Raw genomic sequence first — 21,879 nt, 5'->3', positions numbered from 1 at the left:
TGTTGTGGCAAATGTCAAGATTTCATTTTTTATGGCCATGTAATATTTCACTGTGTGTGTGTATGTATGTGTATGTGTTTATCCATTCATCTTTGGATGGACACTGTGCAGCTTCCTTATCTTCGCTGTTGTAAACAGTGCTGCAGTAAACATAGGGGTGCGTATATCTTTTGGAGTTAGTGTTTTTGTTTTCTTCAGATAAATACCCAGAAGTAGAATTACTGGATCATATGGTAGTTCTATTTTTAATTTTTTGAGGAACCTCCATACTGTTCTCCACAGCGATTGCACCAGTCTGCATACCCACCAGCAGTGCACAAGCGTTCCTTTGAGTCCAATTTTCTGTAATTTCATGAAGGGATTTTCTTAATGTGCACATTAGAAAGAGAAAATAGGAATAAAATGATGCTTTACTCTGCCTCAGTCTACCATTCAAGTAGTATTCATTTATTAATATGTAAACTAAAGAGGAATAGAGCCAATAATCAGCTCCATTTATTTCCATTTATGAAGAGCTATAATAACTTCTAGTGTTGTATAACAAAATTACTGTGTCTATCAGTATTTCTTGTTTTGCTTTTTTTTAAATTCTAACATTTCTTGTCCTGGTCAGTTATATACTAATGTAGTAATAGCTTAGTCTGAGAATTTTTAATAGCTTTATGGCCACAGGAGATTAGAAATTAAAACTGATATTCAGTGTTTTATAGTAGAAAGTCATAAATACTGATAAGATAATCAAAAGACTTTGAAGCATAAAACTATTAAGATAAAATTCCGTGGGGTCAGGAAATTGCCATAAAAGTTCAAGAAGGAGAAGAAATGCAAAATTTCTTTCTCTTGAGGATTTTATTTTGTGTTCACTTTTTTTTATTTTTTTTTATTTTTATTTTTTTTTATTTTTTTTTTTTTTAACAATCTACACCTTTATTTATTTACTTTTCAGTTAGTTTAAATCCTTGAGGGGTACAGCATCACACGGATTCTGTGGCCAATGGCTTTAGCAGGAAGGTTGCTTCGGAATTTGGCACGAACCATGCCACTGTTTCCATGAGCACGAGTTACTTTTCCCCAGATTACTCTAGTTTTATTTGGTTTGCCACCAGGAGTCACTGTGTTGTTCTTTGCTTTGTACACATAAGCACATCTCTTGCCTAGATAGAATTCAGTTTCATCTTGAGCATAAACACCTTCAATTTTAAGAAGAGCTGTGTGCTCCCTCTGGTTCCGGAGACCCTGCTTATAGCCAGCAAAAATGGCTTTGGACCACAGCCTTCCAGACATATTTGTCGTTTCAGGAGTCCTGTTCCCAGCAGGCCTCCACGGGTCCCAAGATGGCGGAAAGAGCTGTGTTCACTTTTTTTTAAAGACTTGATTTTTTTATAGCAGTTTGAGGGTCACAGCAAAGTTGAGGGGCCCTCTTTTACACAGGCATGGCCTTCGTAATCTTTACATATTTTAAAAATGATCGTAGGTATCAGATCGCTCTACTACTTAGAATCTACTGGATACATGTGTAAGAGGTTTGTTTTAAATTCTCCATATTTACGATATATCAGAAATTACATTTTTTGCAACTCATTACACTTGAAAAAATGTCAGCTGTCAAGTTGAAATGTAAGGGGAGCATTTTTTACAAAGTTTTTAAAATTTTTATTTATTTTGAAAGAGACATAGTGAGCAGGAGAGGGGCAGAGAGAGAGGGAGACAGAATCCAAAGCAGGCTCCGCGATGTCAGTGTCCAGAGCCCGATGTGACATGCTGGGCTCGACCTCACAAAGTGTGAGATCATGAGCTGAGCCAAAGTCAAGGGTTGAATGCTTAACCGACTGAGCCACCCAGGCGCCCCTAAGGGCAGCATATTAAAAAAAAAATTCTTACAGGAAATAATGTGAACAAAAAGTGCTCGAAGACCACAACTCCAGACTGTGTTTCCCTTTCTCTGCCCTACATTTTTTCTTTGGTGAAACTTGTGCTCCTTAAAGCATGTTTGCTGCTAATCTCCCAAGTTTGCTTGACTGCTGCTGTTATCTGGAAGTACCAAACTCCTTTTTCTGTTACTGCCTAGGTCCAGTATCTGTACCGGGTGTTCTGTCGGCTACGTCCTGGGATCTCTATCCTTGCGCTGCACGGCCGGCAGCAGCAGATGAGAAGGATGGAGGTCTACAATGAATTCGTCCGCAAGAAGGCTGCAGTTCTCTTTGCTACTGACATTGCAGCCAGGGGGCTGGGTGAGAACTTAGAAGAAAAGATTTTGTGGTCATGGCATATAGAATTTGCTTATAAATGGATGGATTTGGGGATTCCGTATAGTTATACTCAAATAATTGGGCCTTTTTTTCTTAGAAAAATAAGTAAATTGGTAACCAATATGATTAAGGATACATCAGTGAAAATTTTGGTTGTATTTTCACCTTCTGTGTTTATTGCTTATGGTAATAATCCTAGAATCCTGAGCAGCCCACAGAATCAAAGGCGGATTAAAGGTGTAAAGACACCTTTCTATGTTTCTTTGAAAATTGGAAACTTGATAAAATATTACAACTTACTTAACAAGAAAATTTGAAATCCCATTTTTTCACCAAATGTTTTTATTTTAAAAGCATACTTAATGTGTTTAAAGTTTCAGAAAGCCACTGTGATACCGTTTTACAGCTGGTGGCTTTGTGGTGGTGGGATGGGGTATGGAAGTAATTACAGGAAGTAGAGATCAGAACACATGACAAGAGATTAAGTAGGTGGTAATTTAAATTGTTCAGTGGCTTTGTTTTATGTTAATTACTGTGGTAGATTTTAAACATACATGAAGAATAGATCTCAGGTGCCATCAGGTATGTTACCCAGCTTTGACAACCATCTTTTCCATGATCCCCTTTTTCTTCCTGTCTCCTTGATTTTCTTGGAGTATTTGAAAGTGTATCTCAGACATTATATATGTTCACTCACATGTGACTGGAGGCAGTAGCCAAGTATACATGTTTTTAAAGCTCTCTGGCTTGTATTGTTGTTATACCATGACTTTTGGTAAAATCATCCTTTTGTATTTACCTTGTCTGGGCTGTGTGATTGTCTGTTGTGATTGTCTGTATGAGTTTTCTCGAATGTTCTAGCAGATGTCCCATACCTTCTTTGCTACCAGTTCAAACCCGGTCCATTTCTCTCTTCCCTTAGACCCTCCCCCTCTTGCAAGTTCCATCTCCAGCTCTTACCCACGCTGGTTGCTCCATAAACCTCATGCGTATTTGTCATCCTGACACTCTTCTTTCCAGATCTTTCTTCCTCTTCCTTGACTTATCAGCCCTTATCTCTATTAGGGAAATTGATCTAAAATTCTCACAGCAAAATCCACTAATGACTAAAAGTAGTTCTTTCAAGTAATTGAGAACAGGATATCTGGAAATGAGTGAAAACTTCTGTAGTCGGAAGTGAGAAAAGGGACTTAGAATCATTAATTTGAATGGAGATGGGAATAGCAAGAAAAGTAAAGTTTCCTTCCTTTAAATTGGGAAACCAGTTTTGTAGTTCACTAGGAGCCCATGAAAAGTGGGTTCTTTTAGGTTATTAAAATTTTATTATTTGTCTGACACGAAGCAATCTCTTCTGTTTCAGATAGAAAAGAATCTTTGTATTCAAACACTGTCATTGATTTTAGTTCACTCTGTCAATGAAGAATTGTTTATTATCTCTTGGTTCCTGTAGTTAATTTTATTTTTAATAAAGTTCACAGATGATATCTATCAGTTTGATGTGATGGAAAGTCCTAGTAAGTGATAATGTAAAATAAAAATAGTGTGGCATGGTAGATCTTGCAACTAGTTTCCTAACTTGATGCTCCTTCTGTTCAGATTTCCCAGCTGTGAATTGGGTTCTTCAGTTTGATTGTCCAGAGGATGCCAACACATACATTCACCGAGCAGGTAGAACTGCCAGGTAGGTGTGCTGGCTCTTTTCTTTGCTTTTGCAGTTGGGAGATGTTTGCTCGTGGTAGAATTTTAAATGTGAAGTATCTTTCTGGATAGCATGTGTTAATAATTACCAAAACCTTAGAGTTCTTCCTTTTGCCTCATGTTCCACATTTAAAAACTGATTTAAGAAAAGAGAGATGGGTAAAGTTACATAAAGATGTTCATCTCACTGACCTGTGTAATGGTTAGGAAATGGAAACAGTCCAAATAATCACAGCAGGGTTATAAGTGATTATGATTAGCCACAGACAGACTGTGTCTTTGGATTTACCTTGTACCATTTATTACCTTATCACAACTGGATGAATATAATGTGGTTGTTGGTGAGACATTGGTACTTGATGATGGAAGAGACACCAACTCTTGGTCTATCTGGGCAGCAGTTCTGCTTTTTATTAAAAAAATTTTTTTTAATGTTTATTTATTTTTGAGAGAGAGAGAGACAGAGACAGAGACACAGTGTGAGTGGGGGAGGGGCAGAGAGAGAGAGGGAGACATAGAATCCAAAGCAGACTCCAGGCTCCTAGCTGTCAGCACAGAGCCCAGCGCAGGGCTTGAACTCAAGAACTGTGATCATGACCTGAGCCGAGGTCAGACATTTAAACTGACTGAGCCACCCAGGCGCCCCATGGAAGGATCTTTAGACCCAAGATTTAGACCATCTTCTAAGCAGTGATTTTCCTCCTCTTCTCCTTGCCCTGTGTCCCTTTCAGCAAACAGCCCCAAGTGGCCTCTCTCCCTCATTTGTCTAGTAAATCCCTTTGGCATGCACTGAAATTTCTTTGAATCCACAGTTTTGGACGGCTTTAAAGAAGTTTTTTTTTTCTTTTTGGCTGTATCTGGTAGATTTTGTTGTATGTTTTAGCTGAAGTAAAGGTTTTTCATGTCCTTCTGCAGGTGCTGCTTGTCCTTCTGAGAAGTAGAGCCCTTCATTTTACTCATTAAAAAATTTTTGTAACATGTTTGATTGTTTAAACATTTTTGATTGATTCACATTTATCTTTAAATAAAGAGATATAGCCATTAAACATGGGCTATAATAAAAATGCACTCAAACGCATTTCTTTTGACCAGCATGGAGTGAATATTACAATAGTGAAAGATAAAGCTATTTAAAAATGGAATTTATGGGGGTGCCTGGGTGGCTCAGTTGGTTAAGCATCCAACTTTAGCTCAGGTCGTGATCTCACAGCTCGTGGATTTGAGCCCCACGTCGGGCTCTGTGCTGACAGCTCGGAGCCTGGAGGCTACTTCTGATTCTGTGTCTCCCTCTATCTCTGCCCCTCCCCTGCTTGTGCTCTGTCTCTCTCTCTGTCTCTCTCTCTCTCAAAAATAAACAAACATTAAAAATAAAAATTTTTAAAATGGAATTTCTGTGCTACAGGGTAAAAAGTAAGTCTTTTTATTGTAGTTAACAATATAATTTGAATAAACAGTGGAGTTAGAACTGGGTTCTATATATGGTGCTGTGGTGCTTTTAGACAAACTTGCCTGTAAAGTGGTTACATTTTGGTTTCTAATGGGGTCTAAGGAAAAAGGACCTGGGTAGATGAACAGGCTTGTTTTCCATTTTATAGGAAGATGGGTGCTGGTGTCAGTGATCTTTGTGTCGGGTACATGTTTGGGTTATCTTTCATAGCGAGATGTTCAGAAGTCGTAAGTAGTAGTGGTTGGCGGAATGAGAATTCCTCTGCTGTTTAACTCTTCTCAGTAAACGTGAGGCATGTATGAGTTTGTACTTGTACCCATGCACACATTTTCCATTTTAGAGAAAGTGGGATGTAGCCTTGCACACAGGCGTGTTAGTGTTAGTTGTGCCATTTGGTGTTGACATAGGGGAAACGGATTTCTTTATGGAACACTTATAAATAGTATTTTAAAATTATTCTTCCTTAATGAAGATGATTGGACATCTCATTGCATCAGAAAACAGTTCACCGAAGAGGAATATTTCAGGGTTTTTCGTTCCCAGAGAGGTTGTTAAAAATCTTCTGTAGCTGAACATGCCAGGGTGAACACTAAATTGGTCCTAATGACTGGAGATGAAAAGGAGCTACAACAACATCATGATTGTATTTGAAAAGAAAATACTAATTTGAAAAACTGTTGTAATGCAATTTCTAATGTCATTAATTTTAAAAATACAAGTCTGTTTGATCCCTCATAACCAATTAAAAATGTTTTGAATCGACTCTTTTAGATGAGTAGTCAGTGGAAATGTTTAGGATACGCAATACTTATTTTTTCTTGGGCAGTTTAATAAAAAAATAATGAAATTGCAGTTTAAAAGTTGCCATTAATGGGCTTACAGATAATTAGAAAGTTTCTTGGGCCATGAGACTGAATAATTGAATTGAATAAAGGCTAAATTAGAATTTGAAACTAATTAAAATCCTGTGTTTATGCTGTAATTAAAACTGGGTTGCCAGATAGTGGTTACTTGTGGAAGTGAGCTATAATATATGAATATGGAAAAATGAATTCAGTGCTTTGTGGCAGAATAGCTAAGGTTTGGGGAATCTTTTTTTTCCTTTCGAAGTGTTTTAGCTAAGTGAAAATAGTGATTTAGGCATTTGTCTTGAAGTACTTTGTTGTAATGTATTATTCACTTAAAATTCTCATGATCCTTAGTATTGGGAAAATTTTTGTCTATTTTCTTTAACCATCCACATCTCTTTTAACAAAATGATCTCCTTTAGAGACAGGAAGGCAAGGAATAGGAATATAATTTTATCAAGCTGTATTCTGTGGTGCATTACTTAAAAATGATTGTTTTTAGGGTTTGCAGTTTTGGGTACTCAAAAAACCAGGCTCTTCCATTTTCTTAGGAAAATGCCCATTTGAAAATAAAAAATTGGGGAATGGAGAGTAAGTAGGTATACATAGGATACTCCTCTTTTTTTGTTTTTTTTTTGAATGTTTTTATTTGGGGGATAGGAGTCTGTGGATGGAAGATGTGAGTTATATGTAACTGTTCATATGTAAACATTTGGGAGTTTAAATATAAAAAGTGAGAGTCCAGGTGCCTGTAAGCTCAGTAGAGCATGAGACTCTTGATCTCTAGATTGTGAGTTCAAACCCCCCACTGTGACTAGAGCTTACTTTAAAACAAAAGGTGAGTTATATATCAGAGAGAGTGTGTGTATGTATATAATATAAAATATATAATAAAATATAATATATAATTATATTCCAGCTGAGTCTTGCCTGGCTGCATTTTGTAGCTCTCAGACTTTGTGAGTGATTTAGACAGCAGTGTGAGATTCCAATAGGGGGCAGCAGAGGCCAGTTCTTTGCGTTGCACACTCATGGCTGCCCTGTAGATCAACAGCAGCAAAGAGGATGCAAAGTAGTTAAAATTTTTGCTGTGATAACTTTGAAGAGTTTATGGTTTGTGGAAAATACTGGTACTTTATGGAAGAGATAATAGATTTTTTAAAAAGTATCCTTAATTGTTTTGTAAATTGAAATAATAAGAGTGAAAAGACAATTTCCATGAGCATTAATTTACTGAAGCTTACTCTGAATATCTTGGGAATGAGATAAGAGGAATCTTTTGCTAGTGAAAATTTGTGCTTCTTTAAAGCTAAGACTTGGTAAGATCCTAAATTTAGCCTGTTTCTTCTGGATGTACTGGTGCTGCTTTGTTTCTTTACATGACCGTCTGCCTTGGTCTGCTACTATTTAGAATTTAAAGTTTTTTTTTTTTTTTTTAAAGGGAAAAACCAATTTTTTATTTTTTATTTAAAAAAAAATTTTTTTTAATGTTTATTTATTTTTGAGACAGAGAGAGACAGAGCATGAACAGGGGAGGGTCAGAGAGAGAGGGAGACACAGAATCTGAAACAGGCTCCAGGCTCTGAGCGGTCAGCACAGAGCCTGATGCGAGGCTCGAACTCACGGACTGCGAGATCATGACCTGAGCCGAAGTCGGCCGCTTAACCGACTGAGCCACCCAGGCGCCCCCCAATTTTTTATTTTGTATCAAGAAGCAATGAGCTGGGGTAGTGTAGGGCCAAAATAGTTACAGAGGTAGGTAAGAGGACTGAGCCTTCTCAGTTGTGGGCTAGTTCCAGGCCCTTCCCCCTTGCCCTTCTGCTGTCGCTTCTCAGCACAGCAGGCAGAGTGATCCTTTTAAACACAAGTCAGATGATGTCAGTCCTCTCCGGGCTTCCTGTTCACTCAGAATAAAAGCCAATGACCTGATATTATTCAGTCCCCTCCAACCTTACTTTCTATTCCCTGCTTGTCCCTATATTTCACACTGGTCACACTGTTTCTCCTTTATGCCTACCATGTTCCCCCCACCTCCCCCAGCCCCCCACCCCCAAGGCCTTTACGTTACTGTTTCTTTTGCTGGAATGGTTTTTCCTCAAGTATCTGCATGACTGTCTTTCTTAACCTGCCCCAACTACTCTTCCTAACCTCAGTCTGTATTTTCTTTTTTCCCCATAGCACTTAATACCTTCATGTATAGTAGAGCATTTCCTTATTACAGTGAATCTCTTTCTCTTCACTAGAATGTAGGCTCCATAAAGACTAGGGAAATATGTCTTCTTAATTGATATACCCTGAGTGCTTAGAACAGGCCTTGGCACAGAGTAGACAGCTGAGATAACACAGTGACTTTCTCAAATCAGACTCATGAATCAGAGCTTCCCTAAAATTAATTATCTCTTGCAGTATAACAGATTATCCCACAACTCAGTGTCTAAAAGCGAGAACTAGATGTTCTCTCCTGGTTTCCGTGGATCGGAAATGCAGGGGTGGCTCGTTCGGGTTCTCTGACTTCTCATCCGCATCCTTGCAGGTCTGGAGCCCAGGTCTGCGGTCATGGTGTCACGTGGTCCTTGAAGGCTCCGCTGGGGCTGGATCCCCTTCCAAGCCCGTTCGTCTGCTTGTTGGTCAGAGGTGCCTCTCAGTTCCTTCCACACCTTTTTTCTTTTCTTGAGACTTTTCATAACAGAGCAGTTGGTTGGCTTCCTCAGAGAGAGCACGAGAGAGAGTAAGAGGGAGTAAGGTGGCGGCAGCGGTGTCTTTTGTGACTTAGAACTTGGAACCCAAACTCCATCTTACCGTAGCATCCTAGTGGTCGTACAGATCAGCCTGATTCTGTGTGGGGAGGACCACAAGGCTGTGGATGCCAGAAGGTCCGGATTTTGGGGAGCCGTTTTAGGAGCTGCCTACCACACCTGAAAGCAAGCTCTCCTGACAGTTTGAAAGATAAAGGACGGTAATGGCAAGGAATGTGCGAGGCAGGAAGAGGTCTGGGAACCCCGCTGTAGCTGCACAGGGCCATTCTCGTCACCTCAGGGTAGGCTCTGGCCAAGACTGACCTCGCAGTCACTAAGCAGTCACTAAGCCACGCGTGCCGTTTATCACTTTCACCGTTGGGCCACCGCTAGGCTCACTCACATGGCTGACTGCAGAGACCTGCCGCTTGAATCCACAGACTTCAGACAAACCTGGTACATCTGTTATTTAGCACCTCCTGCGTGAGGGCTCCCATGCTGGCACACGGCGTGTTTGTTTCCCCGGAGGCCTGTCGTTAGTCTGTTTATGAGGAGATTTGACCGTGTCACTTTTTTTCAGCCGGAGGAGTCTCCGTGCCCTTCCCTGTCATTCCCACAGGGAGCGAGCGGGTTGTGACCTAACCGTTCACTTGGTAACTCTCAGGTCTCTGTTGAGTGAACAGATGGAAGAGCTCAGTCAGTCTTTATACCAGCCTGGTGGGAGAGGCCTTTTTGTCAGGAAACGACTTCTCAGGCTTGCGAGGTAAAATGTGTCTAAGATCCCTTGGGAAATACCAGGACTGGGGTGTGTCCTCAGGTCTCTCTGACCCCGCAGCTCCTGTTCTTGCCAGTGTGCCCCAAAGCAGATGTTTTCAGTTAGTGAAATCTAGTGGCTGCTGCTCCCAGGCAGGGTTTCCATAAGGCGAGAAAGCCAGGTGCTTGGAGAAGGAGGGTAGGTATCCTTATTTAGACTTGCTGTCATTTGTGATCATGAAGGCCAACTAAAAATGTATGCACTTTCCTTCTTTATTTGGATTATTAAAGGCAGATATCCCATAGTTGATCAACACTATCCTGGAAAGTCAAGAAATTTAGGTTTGGATCTAGCTCTGTCACCTGCTGTCTTTGTACCTTTTGATCAGTTCTTAATCTCTTTAAGCCTCGGTTTCTTCTCCTGGCATTAATCATCTCTTTCAGTAGTTTCCAGAAAGTAATTTCAGGTAGTATAATTTTTAGGTATCACTTTTATGTGTTTTCTTCTTGTTTTTAACGTATTAAAACTTAGTCTTGTTTTTAAGTTCTAGGGACACAGTTGATAGAGTCTAATGATTTCTGCCTTTTCTGTGTGAACTCTCTAAATCCTTGTTCTTACTCAGTTTGCTAGAAGCTTTCTGTGCAACACATATTAGCCAACTTGGTTTTTTTTTTTAATTTTTATGAACTTTGTCAAACTGTTGAGCCTATTATGGTGTACCTGTTTGTATTTCCAAAATCTTATGCTGCAGATGACTTTATTTTACCCAGAATATTTCCTGGTCTGTCCTTTTCTCTTTTAAATCTAGTGTAGAGTCTTTAGATAGGATTCTGTGAGTCAGAGATACCTCTTTTCCTGGAATAAGCTCTCCTCTGTACCACACTGTGCAGGAGGAACAGAACATTTAAGTGTGATTCCTGTGGCCTGTCTGTATGCATCTGCTGGGCTGATGCCCTTTGGAACCTCAGTGACAGGTGCTCTTGGGGCTGGTTGCCACTGATGAGGCTAAGGTGTAGGAGGACAGAAGGAGATACAGGGAGGAGGGAAAAGAAGGGCTGTGGAATAGCAGAGTGTGGCCAACAGTTGTCTCTCTTTCTCTCTCTCTTGATGATACTTCTTTTGTGAACAAAGGATAGTATGTTAAGAATCACAGGTATAGAACTTTAGGTTCTGAAGGAACCTGAATCATCTCATTCATCATCTAAGTGGCTCAGGTGGTTAAGTGTCTGACTCTGGCTCAGGTCATGATCTTGCGGTTCGTGAGTTTGAGCCCTGCTTCAGGCTCTCCGCTGTCAGTGCAGAGCCCACTTTGGATCTTCTGTCTGCCCCCTCCATGCCGTGCACACTGTCTTTCTCTCTCTCCCTCTCAAAAATAAACATTTAACAAATTTTTTAAAAAAGTATATAATTTATAAATAAGAATGTAATATATGGTGATAAAATGACTCATTATCCAGGGTTATAAAACTAATGAATAGTACAGCTAGGGCTTGAATTCAGTTCTTTAGACTCCAAATCCAGTGTTCTATCTGCTTACACAATTTCTGGTGGCTTTTTGCATCTGTTTACTCATCAGATATTTGGTGAGCAGCTTTTAGGTACAAGTGTATGGTAGGTATGGAACATGCATTCATATATGTCCTCAAATTTACTAATCGAGGTAAGGAAGTACCCTAATATTAATAGTACTAAGATGTGTTAAATGAAGTAAGAATGACACAAAGATGTAGATTTTAAAAGCACATATGTTTTCATTTTTTACTTCATAAGGACTTGTGTTTTGTTATAAAAATAGTACTTATTCACTATATAGATTCTATCTTTTTTAATGTTTTATTTTGAGAGAGAGAGGAAGAGAGTGGGAGGGGCAGAGAGAGAGGGAGACACAGAATCTGAAGCAGGTTCAAGGCTCTGAGCTGTCAGCATAAATCCTGATGTAGGGCTCTGACCTGAGCCACAGTTGGACGCTTAACTGACTGAGCCACCCAGGCGCCCCTCACTATATAGATTCTAGACATTGGCAGAACCTACCAGCTACATCATACCACCTAGAGAAATTTTCATGTATGTTGTATATATATTTTTAAAATTACAAAAAGGGAATTCTAAATAGAATCTCTTACACCCTGCTCTGTAACTTGGAGAACCAGACCGGGAGAACTGAGAATGGCCAGGCAGTTGTGAGCCCTGGCAGATCTTGCTGAATGGGCAAAATTTAAGGGACACTTAAAGTGTTAGCTAGAATGGGGTTTACGTGTTGGGGAGAAGGCATTGGAATAGCTGAGGACTAGTGGTTACTGGGTGGAACGCAAATTAGTGCCAGAACAGCAGGGCTTTTCCTCCTTCCTTTAGTCAGAGTTTGTTTTGAGGTTAAAATTACCAGTGGGACCCAGAAGTCAGTGGTCTGGGTCTCTCACGTTGAGCTAGAAATGCCAGTGAGCTGTATGTAGCATGTGAAGGCAGACAATCGTGATCAGCCTATTAGGGGTCTGTATAGCTGATAGAGGTAATGAACTGCAAGTTTAAAGCCTCTGATACGCAATGATTAGCTGGAGATTTTTGTTTTTGTTTTGTATTTCTGTTTTTTTGTGGGTGTTTTTGGATAATTTCTTGGTCTTCCCAGAAATTTGCCTTCTCTACCAATTGCTTGTGTAAAAAAGATTGGCAAATTAATGTAAAATGAAGTTCTTCCTAAATTCTAAAGGGCTACGTAAATGTAACGTACTACTACAGATGGTGAAAATGAGATTTTTGTTGTTGTTGTGTTTCAGTTGCAGGGCTTTTATTTGGTGCCTACAATGTTTCTTATAATAACCTGTGTATTATGGAATTCCAAAATGTAGATCTTGTGAAGAACATTTATTTCTCTTTATATATATACTAAGCCTCAGTCCTTGGATATTGCTTTTGAAATATAAAAAGCTAGCTCATGGGTAAATAGACTATCCTTGTAAGCATTTGAAAGAAAAAAAAATGTGCTTCTGCCTTCTTTTCAAATGTGTATTTATTTTTAAAATGAAAGCTTACTGGAAATTCTTGGGTGTTGGTGTGTAGGAGATAATTTGTGCTTTCTGTATGTTGTTTTAGGGAAAAGATGTGTGTGATGTTCAATAGGTAAAGTGGCCAGTTACGATCTTTTCTGTAGATGGCTTGCCTTACGGGGTTCGACTTTGGACATTTTTTTTCCATTTTCCTTTGGGAATTTTGTTCTTCTAAATTCCAGTGTTGTACTCTGTCTTAACCTTGTGCAGATCTATGTGTCTGTTGGCTATAGTTGTAAAAGGTTTGGATATGGCCCATGTGTGACTTGAATCCTGATCTATTCTTCCAGATTATTCTTGGGTACCTGAATGGGTAGACAAGATAGGTATAATGATTAGGCTTATTATTCTTGTTTATTCGTCCATCTGAAGATCCAAGGGCTTCAGGGAATGCTGTTTTGATACCTTAGAGATTTCTGTTAACCCCTTTGCCCCTGTTCTGGCGGACATTATGTGGGCCTGGTGGCATGTTTATTTTTTCTCTCCATCTCTGAATTTGGATATAGAATGTTAAAGAGATCGATTACCCTTTAAGCCACCCATACCCATCTCCCTTCTTCCTAATTGTTCCTCTCTGGGCCACATGAGATAAGCTTTCTTACTTCTGAAGATAATTGACCTCATCTCAAGAGTTTGGCTACCTTGAGGGCATTTTGATATAGTGCACAGCACGGTAGTCATTATTAACCGATATCTGTCCCCTTTGCCTTTAACCTGTTGTTGGTGAGATCTTGGAGCTTCAGAAGTTGAGATGTCTCTCAGATACCTTGTCTGCTCTGGGTTTTGCCTCAATACTTCATATAGTAGTGATTCCTGCCTTCACAGATGGTTTAATCCAGTACTGCTTAGGGGAATGCTTTTTCATGTTTCTTCATAGTAAATGATGTTGAAACATTTTGAATCGTAGTAGGTGTTGAAATACAGTGAGGAAGGTATTTGGTACTAGTTTCTCATTTATGAAACAGTAAAAGCTTTACTCTATCTCCTGTTAAATACCCATGCATTAGAAACCCTAGAAAAAGCTAATCAGCCTGAAGAAGACAAAACTATCCACTGGACTCTCGTCAGATGCTGCCTTTTCTCCCTGGAAAACTGGATTCTCCCCTAATGTTTGACTAATTGCTAATTTTTTAGATCTCTGCTCTTAGAAGCCATTTGCCCAGGGCAGTTTTCTTGACACCTAGACAGCATTCAGTGGAGTTCTCTGTTACGGTTTTATAGCTTCCTGCACACCTACTAACACTCCTACCACTTTATTGTTATTTGATGTTTTGGTATCTGTCCCTAATAGTCTGTAAGCTCTGTAACAGCCACAACTATGTCAGTTTTGGTGCCTGGCATTTAGTGGCCCCTTAAATTTTTTTTTTTCATATATGAGTTAAAGATAAATTTTAGCACTTTGGATATGTTTTATTTCCTACTTTTCTGTGTGTGTGTACTCATAAAGGTGTATACATATATGTAGATATTTCTATAAAGATATTACCCTGGAATTTCACCTTGCTTGTTGGAGTAGAGTTTTAAAATCAGCATGATGTGAAATTGCCCTTCCATGTTTATCGTACATACAATAAGTCAACACAGTTTTCCCCTCCAGTGTTCATTGATAAAATTGTGTACAGTGGTATTCTGTCTCTCTATACACAGCCATCCAGAGTTCTCCAGAACCAGACTCTGATGTACCCATCTGGCAATCCTCCCTGCTGTCCACTTGGTTACCCTGGTTCGGTTGGGTTTCTCCTATCTTAAGTTAGCTAAGTTTGCCCTATGTTTTCTGGTTTCCACTCCTTAGTTCATGCCATTCTCCCGCTTTGGAAGACCCTATCTTTTCCCTTTCTGTTCACCTTCAAGGTCCTCCTCAAATTCTACCTGGCCCTGACCCACTCTGAGTGGTCTTTTTCCTCTTCTGAGTTTTTGCCATTTATTGCCCCTGGTCGTCCTTTGACATTTAGTGATGTTACCATCTTGGGGATGTTGTCTTGATTTTGTGTGTGTTTGTGTTTTCTAGTCAGCTAGATTGTTTGACCACTGAAGACAGAAATACTCTTCTTTTTTTTGTGTTCTTCACAGTTTAGGCCTGGCACAAGGTTTCTCACTAAATAATTTATTTGGTTTTAACTATAAAAAGTTGCTCCTCGAGGATGTGGAGAAACGGGAACCCTCTTGCACTGTTGGTGGGAATGCAAATTGGTGCAGCCACTCTGGAAAGCAGTGTGGAGGTTCCTCAGAAAATTAAAAATAGACCTACCCTATGACCCAGCAATAGCACTGCTAGGAATTTCCCCAAGGGATACAGGAGTGCTGATGCATAGGGGCACTTGTACCCCAGTGTTTATAGCAGCACTCTCAACAATAGCCAAATTATGGAAAGAGCCTAAATGTCCATCAACTGATGAATGGATAAAGAAATTGTGGTTTATATACACAATGGAATACTACGTGTCAATGACAAAGAATGAAATATGGCCCTTTGTAGCAACGCGGATGGAACTGGAGAGTGTGATGCTAAGTGAAATAAGCCATACAGAGAAAGACAGATACCATATGGTTTCACTCTTATGTGGATCCTGAGAAACTTAACAGAAACCCATGGGGGAGGGGAAGGAGGAAAAAAAAAAAAAAAAAGAGGTTAGAGTGGGAGAGAGCCAAAGCATAAGAGACTCTTAAAAACTGAGAACAAACTGAGGGTTGATGGGGGGTGGGAGGGAGGGGAGGGTAGGGGATGGGTATTGAGGAGGGCACCTTTTGGGATGAGCACTGGGTGTTGTATGGAAACCAATTTGACAATAAATTTCATATATTGAAAAAAAAAAAAAAAGTTGCTCCTCACATTTGATAGCATGAACCTTGAATAGAGTACTTTGATGAGAATATTTTTCATTTTGTGTCTTTAAAAAACATTCTACGAATATCCAGTTCTGTTTTGTCTTACTGCTTGCACGTAGTGGCTGACCCTGAGTTACAGGGGAGTCTGTATGCAAGTAGCACAAGAGGTTTAGTAGCTGTGGGGGCATTGTGGCCCAGTTACGTTGAAATTTCTGGTGGTACAGCATGAAATAAGAACTTTACTAGGTGAAGGAAGAGAATGGATTGGAGGATAGCTTTTCACTTGAGCAGAGATCCATTTCTTAAAACTATAGCACTGTTTTCTGAAAACAGTGCTATTCCCAAGGTATAAAATCCCCAGAAAGATGATTTGATTCCTTAATACAGTGGGTGCCATGTTCTTACATGACTAATTGTAACCTAATACTCTCGTGGCTTAAATGAGAAATTGCTACAGAGAACTATTTAAGAAATTCCTTTTAATTGATTTGTTTCTTAGGATCTGGCTCTCCTACCTTGGTATAGCCTAAAAGTCACTTGGAATTGTAACTAGTAGTGGAATGTTGAAAAAGATGCTCAGAGCCCTACTTGTCTGTCGTCACAGAAGTGAACAAAATGGCATTCCTAATATTTACTAATTAGGTGAACTTGCTTCTTTGTTACCTGTTTGTCAGACTGTTGAAATGTAAAATGCAGATTGCACTGATGTGGAAGAGATTATTTGTTTGTTTAGGTACAAAGAGGATGGTGAAGCTTTATTAATTTTACTTCCTTCCGAAGAAAAAGGGATGGTGCAGCAGCTTCTCCAGAAGAAAGTGCCTGTGAAGGAAATCAGGTAAGAACTGCTGGGTGTGTTGAAGTTACCGTTAGGAGAACGGAGGTGCAGAATCATCATGCTGAGTTATGTACACTTCATTCCCTCCTCCCTCTCGTCTTCCGCTGTCTGCTTTGTGACTTTTTTCGTTTGCTAGTGTTCTTCTAAACACGTTTTCTGGAAGACTGTTAATGCAGAAAATAAGATGAAATGGAGAACTTGTTAGCTTCAGCAGACATTGATTGTTGAAAAGATTATACATATTGGATAAAATTTGTAGGGTTGTATGTCCTTTTCAGAGGACTCTGCTGTCCATTGAAGATACTCAGATTGTCAGCAGATTGGAACACGACTGAGTTGAAATTGTTGAGGCTAAGTGAAAGTTTTCTACCTTTTGTGTCTTTAATTCTATATATGATTTTATAATTAAAGTAAAAACCACCTCGTCCACCCCCATCTACTACTACCCCAGCTTTGGAGGAGCAGAGTGGTTCGGTTTATAATCAGGGAAAAAAGTGGGATTTATTTTGTGAAACATAGACCCTTGTAAGAATTTCATTCTTTCCTGTAGCTTCCCTTGGTGGAGTTAAGTAGCAATTCTGTTACATTGTGCCTGATTTCCAGATAAGGAGACCATTATTTATATCTTTTGGCTCCTTGCTTATTATTTGAAATTGGCTTTATGATATTTGGCTGAAAATGGAAGTACTTACAACAATGACATTAACTTTCATTTATTCTATTGCATGGACCGATCTCCTGTTAGAGTATTTTCTAACATTATGGACCTAAGAAGCAACCAGTGATAATTGAATGTTAACCTTAGTATCTTTCACTTAGCATGGGGCATTTAGAGATGATTTCTGATCTTGATCTTTTCCCCCCCTGCATTATGCAGAATACCTGAGAATCAGGTTTACGTCTAGTGGAATTTCAGTCTAATCTGGCTCCTAGATGAGAAATAATGTTATAGGTTTAAAAATACTGAGGAAGATAGGAAAATGCTATATACTGTTTTCAGTTTCTAAAATTGAGATGTCTAAGTTTAACCTGTATTTTTTTGTTACAAAGAATTAATCCAGAAAAACTTATAGACGTCCAGAAAAAATTGGAATCATTTTTAGCACAAGATCAAGATTTAAAAGAAAGAGCTCAAAGGGTAAGTCGTTGGTAAATTGGATACCTTAGTTGGAATGGAGCATATAATAAAGTTAGAATTCATCATTTTCTACTACTTTACATTTCATGGTTATGCTTCAGGTAGTCAAGTGGTGCAGTTCACAGATAACCAGAACATTCTTTAACTTTTAAAAAGACTCTGTACCTCGAAGCGTCCGGGTGGCTCAGTCGGTTAAACGTCCAACTCTTGATTTTGGCTCAGGTCGTGATTTCACGGTTTTTAGGATTGATCCCCACATTGGGTTCTGTGCTGGTGGCATGGAGCCTGCTTGGGATTCTCTCTCTCTCTGCCCCTCCCTTGCTCACACTCTCTCTTTTTCTCTCAAAATAAATAAATTAACATTTTTAAAAAACTAAAAAAAAAAAGTATGTATTTCTTAGAACTGGGAAAATGTCAGCTTTGTGCTTCTTCAGCAAGCTTATTATAATTTCTTATATTAGCTTAAATTTCTAGAAAGCATAGCACTTTTACTGAATCCTCTTTAAGAATGAAATTTTAATCTATAAATATGACTTAATGTTCCCAAATTACTTTTTTTTGACTTAGAAATCCTCTTGATTAGCAAATACAAAGAATGACCACTTTCAGTTAAACTTACTTTTCAGTTCCTAGAGTGCCTAGCAGTAGATGCTTTAGAAAAGGAAGAAGGGAAGTAATTTTGTGTTGTGCTAACAGCTTCCTAGTCTCTAAACGGACAAATATTTGAATCCCTGTTACAAAGCTCATCCTTTTCGCCACGCTCTTATGTACATGGAGGTTACCGGATCTACATATTATCTCTCTCTCTGCATCTCCCATAACATATCAGCAGTGAGTTAAGAGTGTCAGGATTCAGAGGTTGGATTCTGTGTCAGCAGAGAGATGAAATGAGAGGAAGGAAATAAGAGATGTGGAAAGAGCATCCTAAGTGGATAAGGAGCCTGAGCAGAGAAATGGTCAGTAGTAAGGCTTTTACGTTATGGTTTTGAAACTGGATATTCTTGGGAAAGAAGTTTTATTTAAAGAGCAGATTTTACGTTTCTGGTTAAAAATTAACTTCTGTTATATTTTATCAAGTTAGCCTTGCTCTGCTTAAAATACCATGAGTGATGAAAGCTGGAATTTAAATGCTTACTTTGTGTCAAGTGCTTAGTCATGATGTGACTTTGTTACATGGCAGTTTGATACGTGTTCTTTCTTCATCTTCCCAACAACCCAGGAGGGAGGCAATACTGATGTGACTTTACACAGGAGTAAATAGTAGATGGAGAAAATTAAAAATTGTCCAGGATCGGGGTGCCTGGGTGGCTCAGTCGGTCGAACGTCCGACTTCGGCTCAGGTCATGATCTCGCGGTTCGTGAGTTCAAGCCCCATGTCGGGCTCTGTGCTGTCAGCTCAGAGCCTGGAGCCTGTTTCAGATTCTGTGTCCCCCCCTCTCTCCGCCCCACCCCTGCTTGTTCTCTGTCTTTCAAAAATGAATAAACGTAAAAAAAAAAATTAAAAAAAAAATATTGTCCAGGATCACATAAGCTGTTAAGTAGCAGACCTGAGACTGATATCCACATTTGACTTTCTTCAGAAATTCCATGATACATCAGGAGGATTATAAGAAAACCAAATACTGAACTGTGCCAAGTTGGATTTCTCTAGTCTCACTTCACCTGAAATCTAATGAAAAAGACCTTTATAGGGGAGATTTTTTTTTTCCTTAATTTTTGGGTATGCAAACATTTGTGTGTGCAGATATCATCTAGCAGACATTGTTTAAATCTTTTAGAAAGTTTGGAAATAGTATGCACATTTAAAACTATTATACATGAATTCTGAGATGTCATGACTTACTGCATACCTAAGAGGTCATTCAATTATGAATCAGGAAATAAGGAACAATGGAAGGATGTTTCACTAGTTTGTGCATACAACAAATGAGCCTTCCAGAACAAAGATTATAGAATGCACATTGAAATAAATGATGTGATTTATTGGGTGTCACGCATGGTTTAGCAGAATGGCTAACTGTATTGCCAGCAGCAGCAAGCTATCTAGTTTCATAGAAGTGATTTTCTAGCCTTTGATTATAATCTGGAGAGAACAAAAACGATAGGCAACCGGGGTGATTTTTTTGTGTGTGTGAACAATTGTAGGGGAAAAATTATCCTTGAACTGGAGCCATTCATTGTTTTTCATGCCTCTGGAGACAGGGAAAATGGTTTGAAGAAAGGATTAGTATAAATTTATAACAAATATGAAGTTCAGGAAATACTGAAATGGGAATTAAATGGACTTACAAAAATTTTAAAATAAGAAACGCTTGCATAGATGTGTTTCATCATCTTTGTTGCCTGACTGTGTTACAGAGTGATAAAGGATCAGGATCATGTTTAAATTTTGGTTTATATAGTTCTTGGTATACAGATACCTTTTTTCTATATAAACACCAAAGAAAAATAACACAAGTTCATGATGACAAATTACTTGAAGTGATAATGTAAAAGGGAAGGCTTTAGGAGTAAACTTCATGTCCTGATTTTATTAAGCTTCATTTAAATACAGTAACATTTTATTATGTTAGAAAAGGTATTCTTTTCTAAGAATAAATAAATAAAGAATACCTTTAACTAAATAACTAAATAAATACCTTTAACCAATAACTAAAATAATTATTACTAATAGCTAGTATTTATTGGTATTTACTATATTCCAGAAGATACACCCTGGTACTCTAGATCCATTTTCTCGGTTAATTTCTCATAACATTTTAAATAGAAGGTGTTATGATCTCTGATAGATGAGGAAACTGACAGAGACACAAGAGGTTTGAGCAGCTAGTAAGATAAGGAGCTCAGATTGTCATCTGTATCATTACATATCCTACTTTTTCCCCCTGTTAGACTATACTGCAATGGGCTGATACTAACTTGTAGAATAGCTTTCTGAGAAGGTGATGCTCTATGTTGAGTTGGCTTGATGAAACCAAATTTAAAGTCTTATCTAATATTACAGTTACAAAAGGGTAGTTTTTTTTTTATGTAGAATGGAGATATGCTCAATTATTTTATTAAAAAATTTTTTATTTTAATGTTTACTTTTAAGAGAGAAAGTGAGAGACAGAGAGTGAGCGGGGGGGGGGGGGTGGGGTGGGGGGAGGGGGGTGCAGAGAGAGAGTGAGACACAGAATCCGAAGCAGGCTCCAGGCTCTGAGCTGTCAGTATAGAGCCGGACATGGGGCTCAAGCTCAGAGCCATGAGCCGAAGTCATCTGCCCAACTGACTGAACCACCCAGGTGCCCCTATATGCTCACTTATTTTTAAGATATTTCACTACTGTTGAATTTATCCCTTTGGTTAATTTTCTTTTATCTGAGTTTAAATTTATTTTCCGTTTCTGACCATTGTATGTGATACATGTAAACCTCTTACTTTTACAGTGTTTTGTCTCCTATATACGCTCAGTGTATCTGATGAAGGATAAAGAAATATTTGATGTGAGCAAGTTACCTATACCTGAATATGCCCTGTAAGTATTCATATTACACTTTTAGTTGTGAATCCTCAGAGGTAGAGGTCATTTGTCTGCAACCTGGTTCTCTGAGAGTCCTCATTGAAACTGCTCTGCCTTAACTTAAGAGAATCTGTTAAAGATCTGCAGAGAAAAAGATTATGTAAACTAGAAAACTAGGTGAGTGTCTAGTTCTTGTTGTTTAAAGAAGTTTCTTACTTGTAAGTGAAGATTTCTGAAAGTTTCACTGGCAGTTTCCTGTAGTTTCATCTTAAAGGAGGTGGAGAACAATTGGTAAGCACTGTTTGAAATCTTTAAATGTCTGTAGTCCTCTTGTCTTTGGAACGCTGGCTTGGAACACCATAGACCATTCTTTTTTATGCTTTTGACACAAGTCTCCTTGTCAGTTCTTCCTTTATTTTAGATTGATCCCTATAACTGCTTGCTTATTGCCTGAGTGTTCTTTGTGTCTTGGTGTTTCTTATAGGTACTCACAGTTACCATGGCAAAATATCCCCGTTTAGTAACTGAGGTTACTATTACATAAAAAAGGAACTGTTGGTTTGTTTTGGCTCAGTATTTGAAGGACTTTTTTCCTAACCTTTTCAGCTATAAAGGAGGAATGCTCATTTTTTCAGTGGGGTTCTACCTGTGGGAAAAACATTGACAGAATTCTATAAAGCACCCTTGAGGTTAATCATAGGTTAAATATCAGCGTAAAATTCCTAGTCAGTGATGACACATGTATATTCAAGGCAAGGTCTGTGTATTTGCCTTGCTCTCCAGGAATTTGAATGTCTTTACCTTTA

The 21,879-nt window shown here is 38.8% G+C and overlaps 2 protein-coding genes across 3 annotated transcripts in view; one reads left to right on the top strand and one right to left on the bottom strand.

The window, feature by feature from the left end:
• Positions 1-21,879, top strand: part of DDX10 (DEAD-box helicase 10) — a 274,061-nt gene that overhangs the window by 28,411 nt on the left and 223,771 nt on the right. For both annotated transcript variants that reach the window (XM_060604620.3, XM_078432720.2), the window contains exons 8-12: positions 2,069-2,231; positions 3,846-3,930; positions 16,332-16,433; positions 17,484-17,571; positions 21,000-21,088. In XM_060604620.3, the coding sequence (XP_060460603.2) occupies positions 2,069-2,231; positions 3,846-3,930; positions 16,332-16,433; positions 17,484-17,571; positions 21,000-21,088 (527 nt within the window). The remainder of the gene's footprint in view (positions 1-2,068; positions 2,232-3,845; positions 3,931-16,331; positions 16,434-17,483; positions 17,572-20,999; positions 21,089-21,879) is intronic.
• On the bottom strand, positions 919-1,352 carry LOC144613028 (large ribosomal subunit protein eL33). The gene has a single exon (XM_078433929.2). It carries the CDS (start codon positions 1,282-1,284, stop codon positions 952-954), a length of 333 nt encoding a protein of 110 aa, XP_078290055.2. The 5' UTR covers positions 1,285-1,352; the 3' UTR covers positions 919-951.

This window comes from Panthera onca, chromosome D1 (assembly GCF_046562875.1).
Source record: "Panthera onca isolate mPanOnc1 chromosome D1, mPanOnc1 haplotype 2, whole genome shotgun sequence".
NCBI lineage: Eukaryota > Metazoa > Chordata > Mammalia > Carnivora > Felidae > Panthera > Panthera onca.
This window is presented reverse-complemented; position numbering and strand designations above follow the sequence as displayed.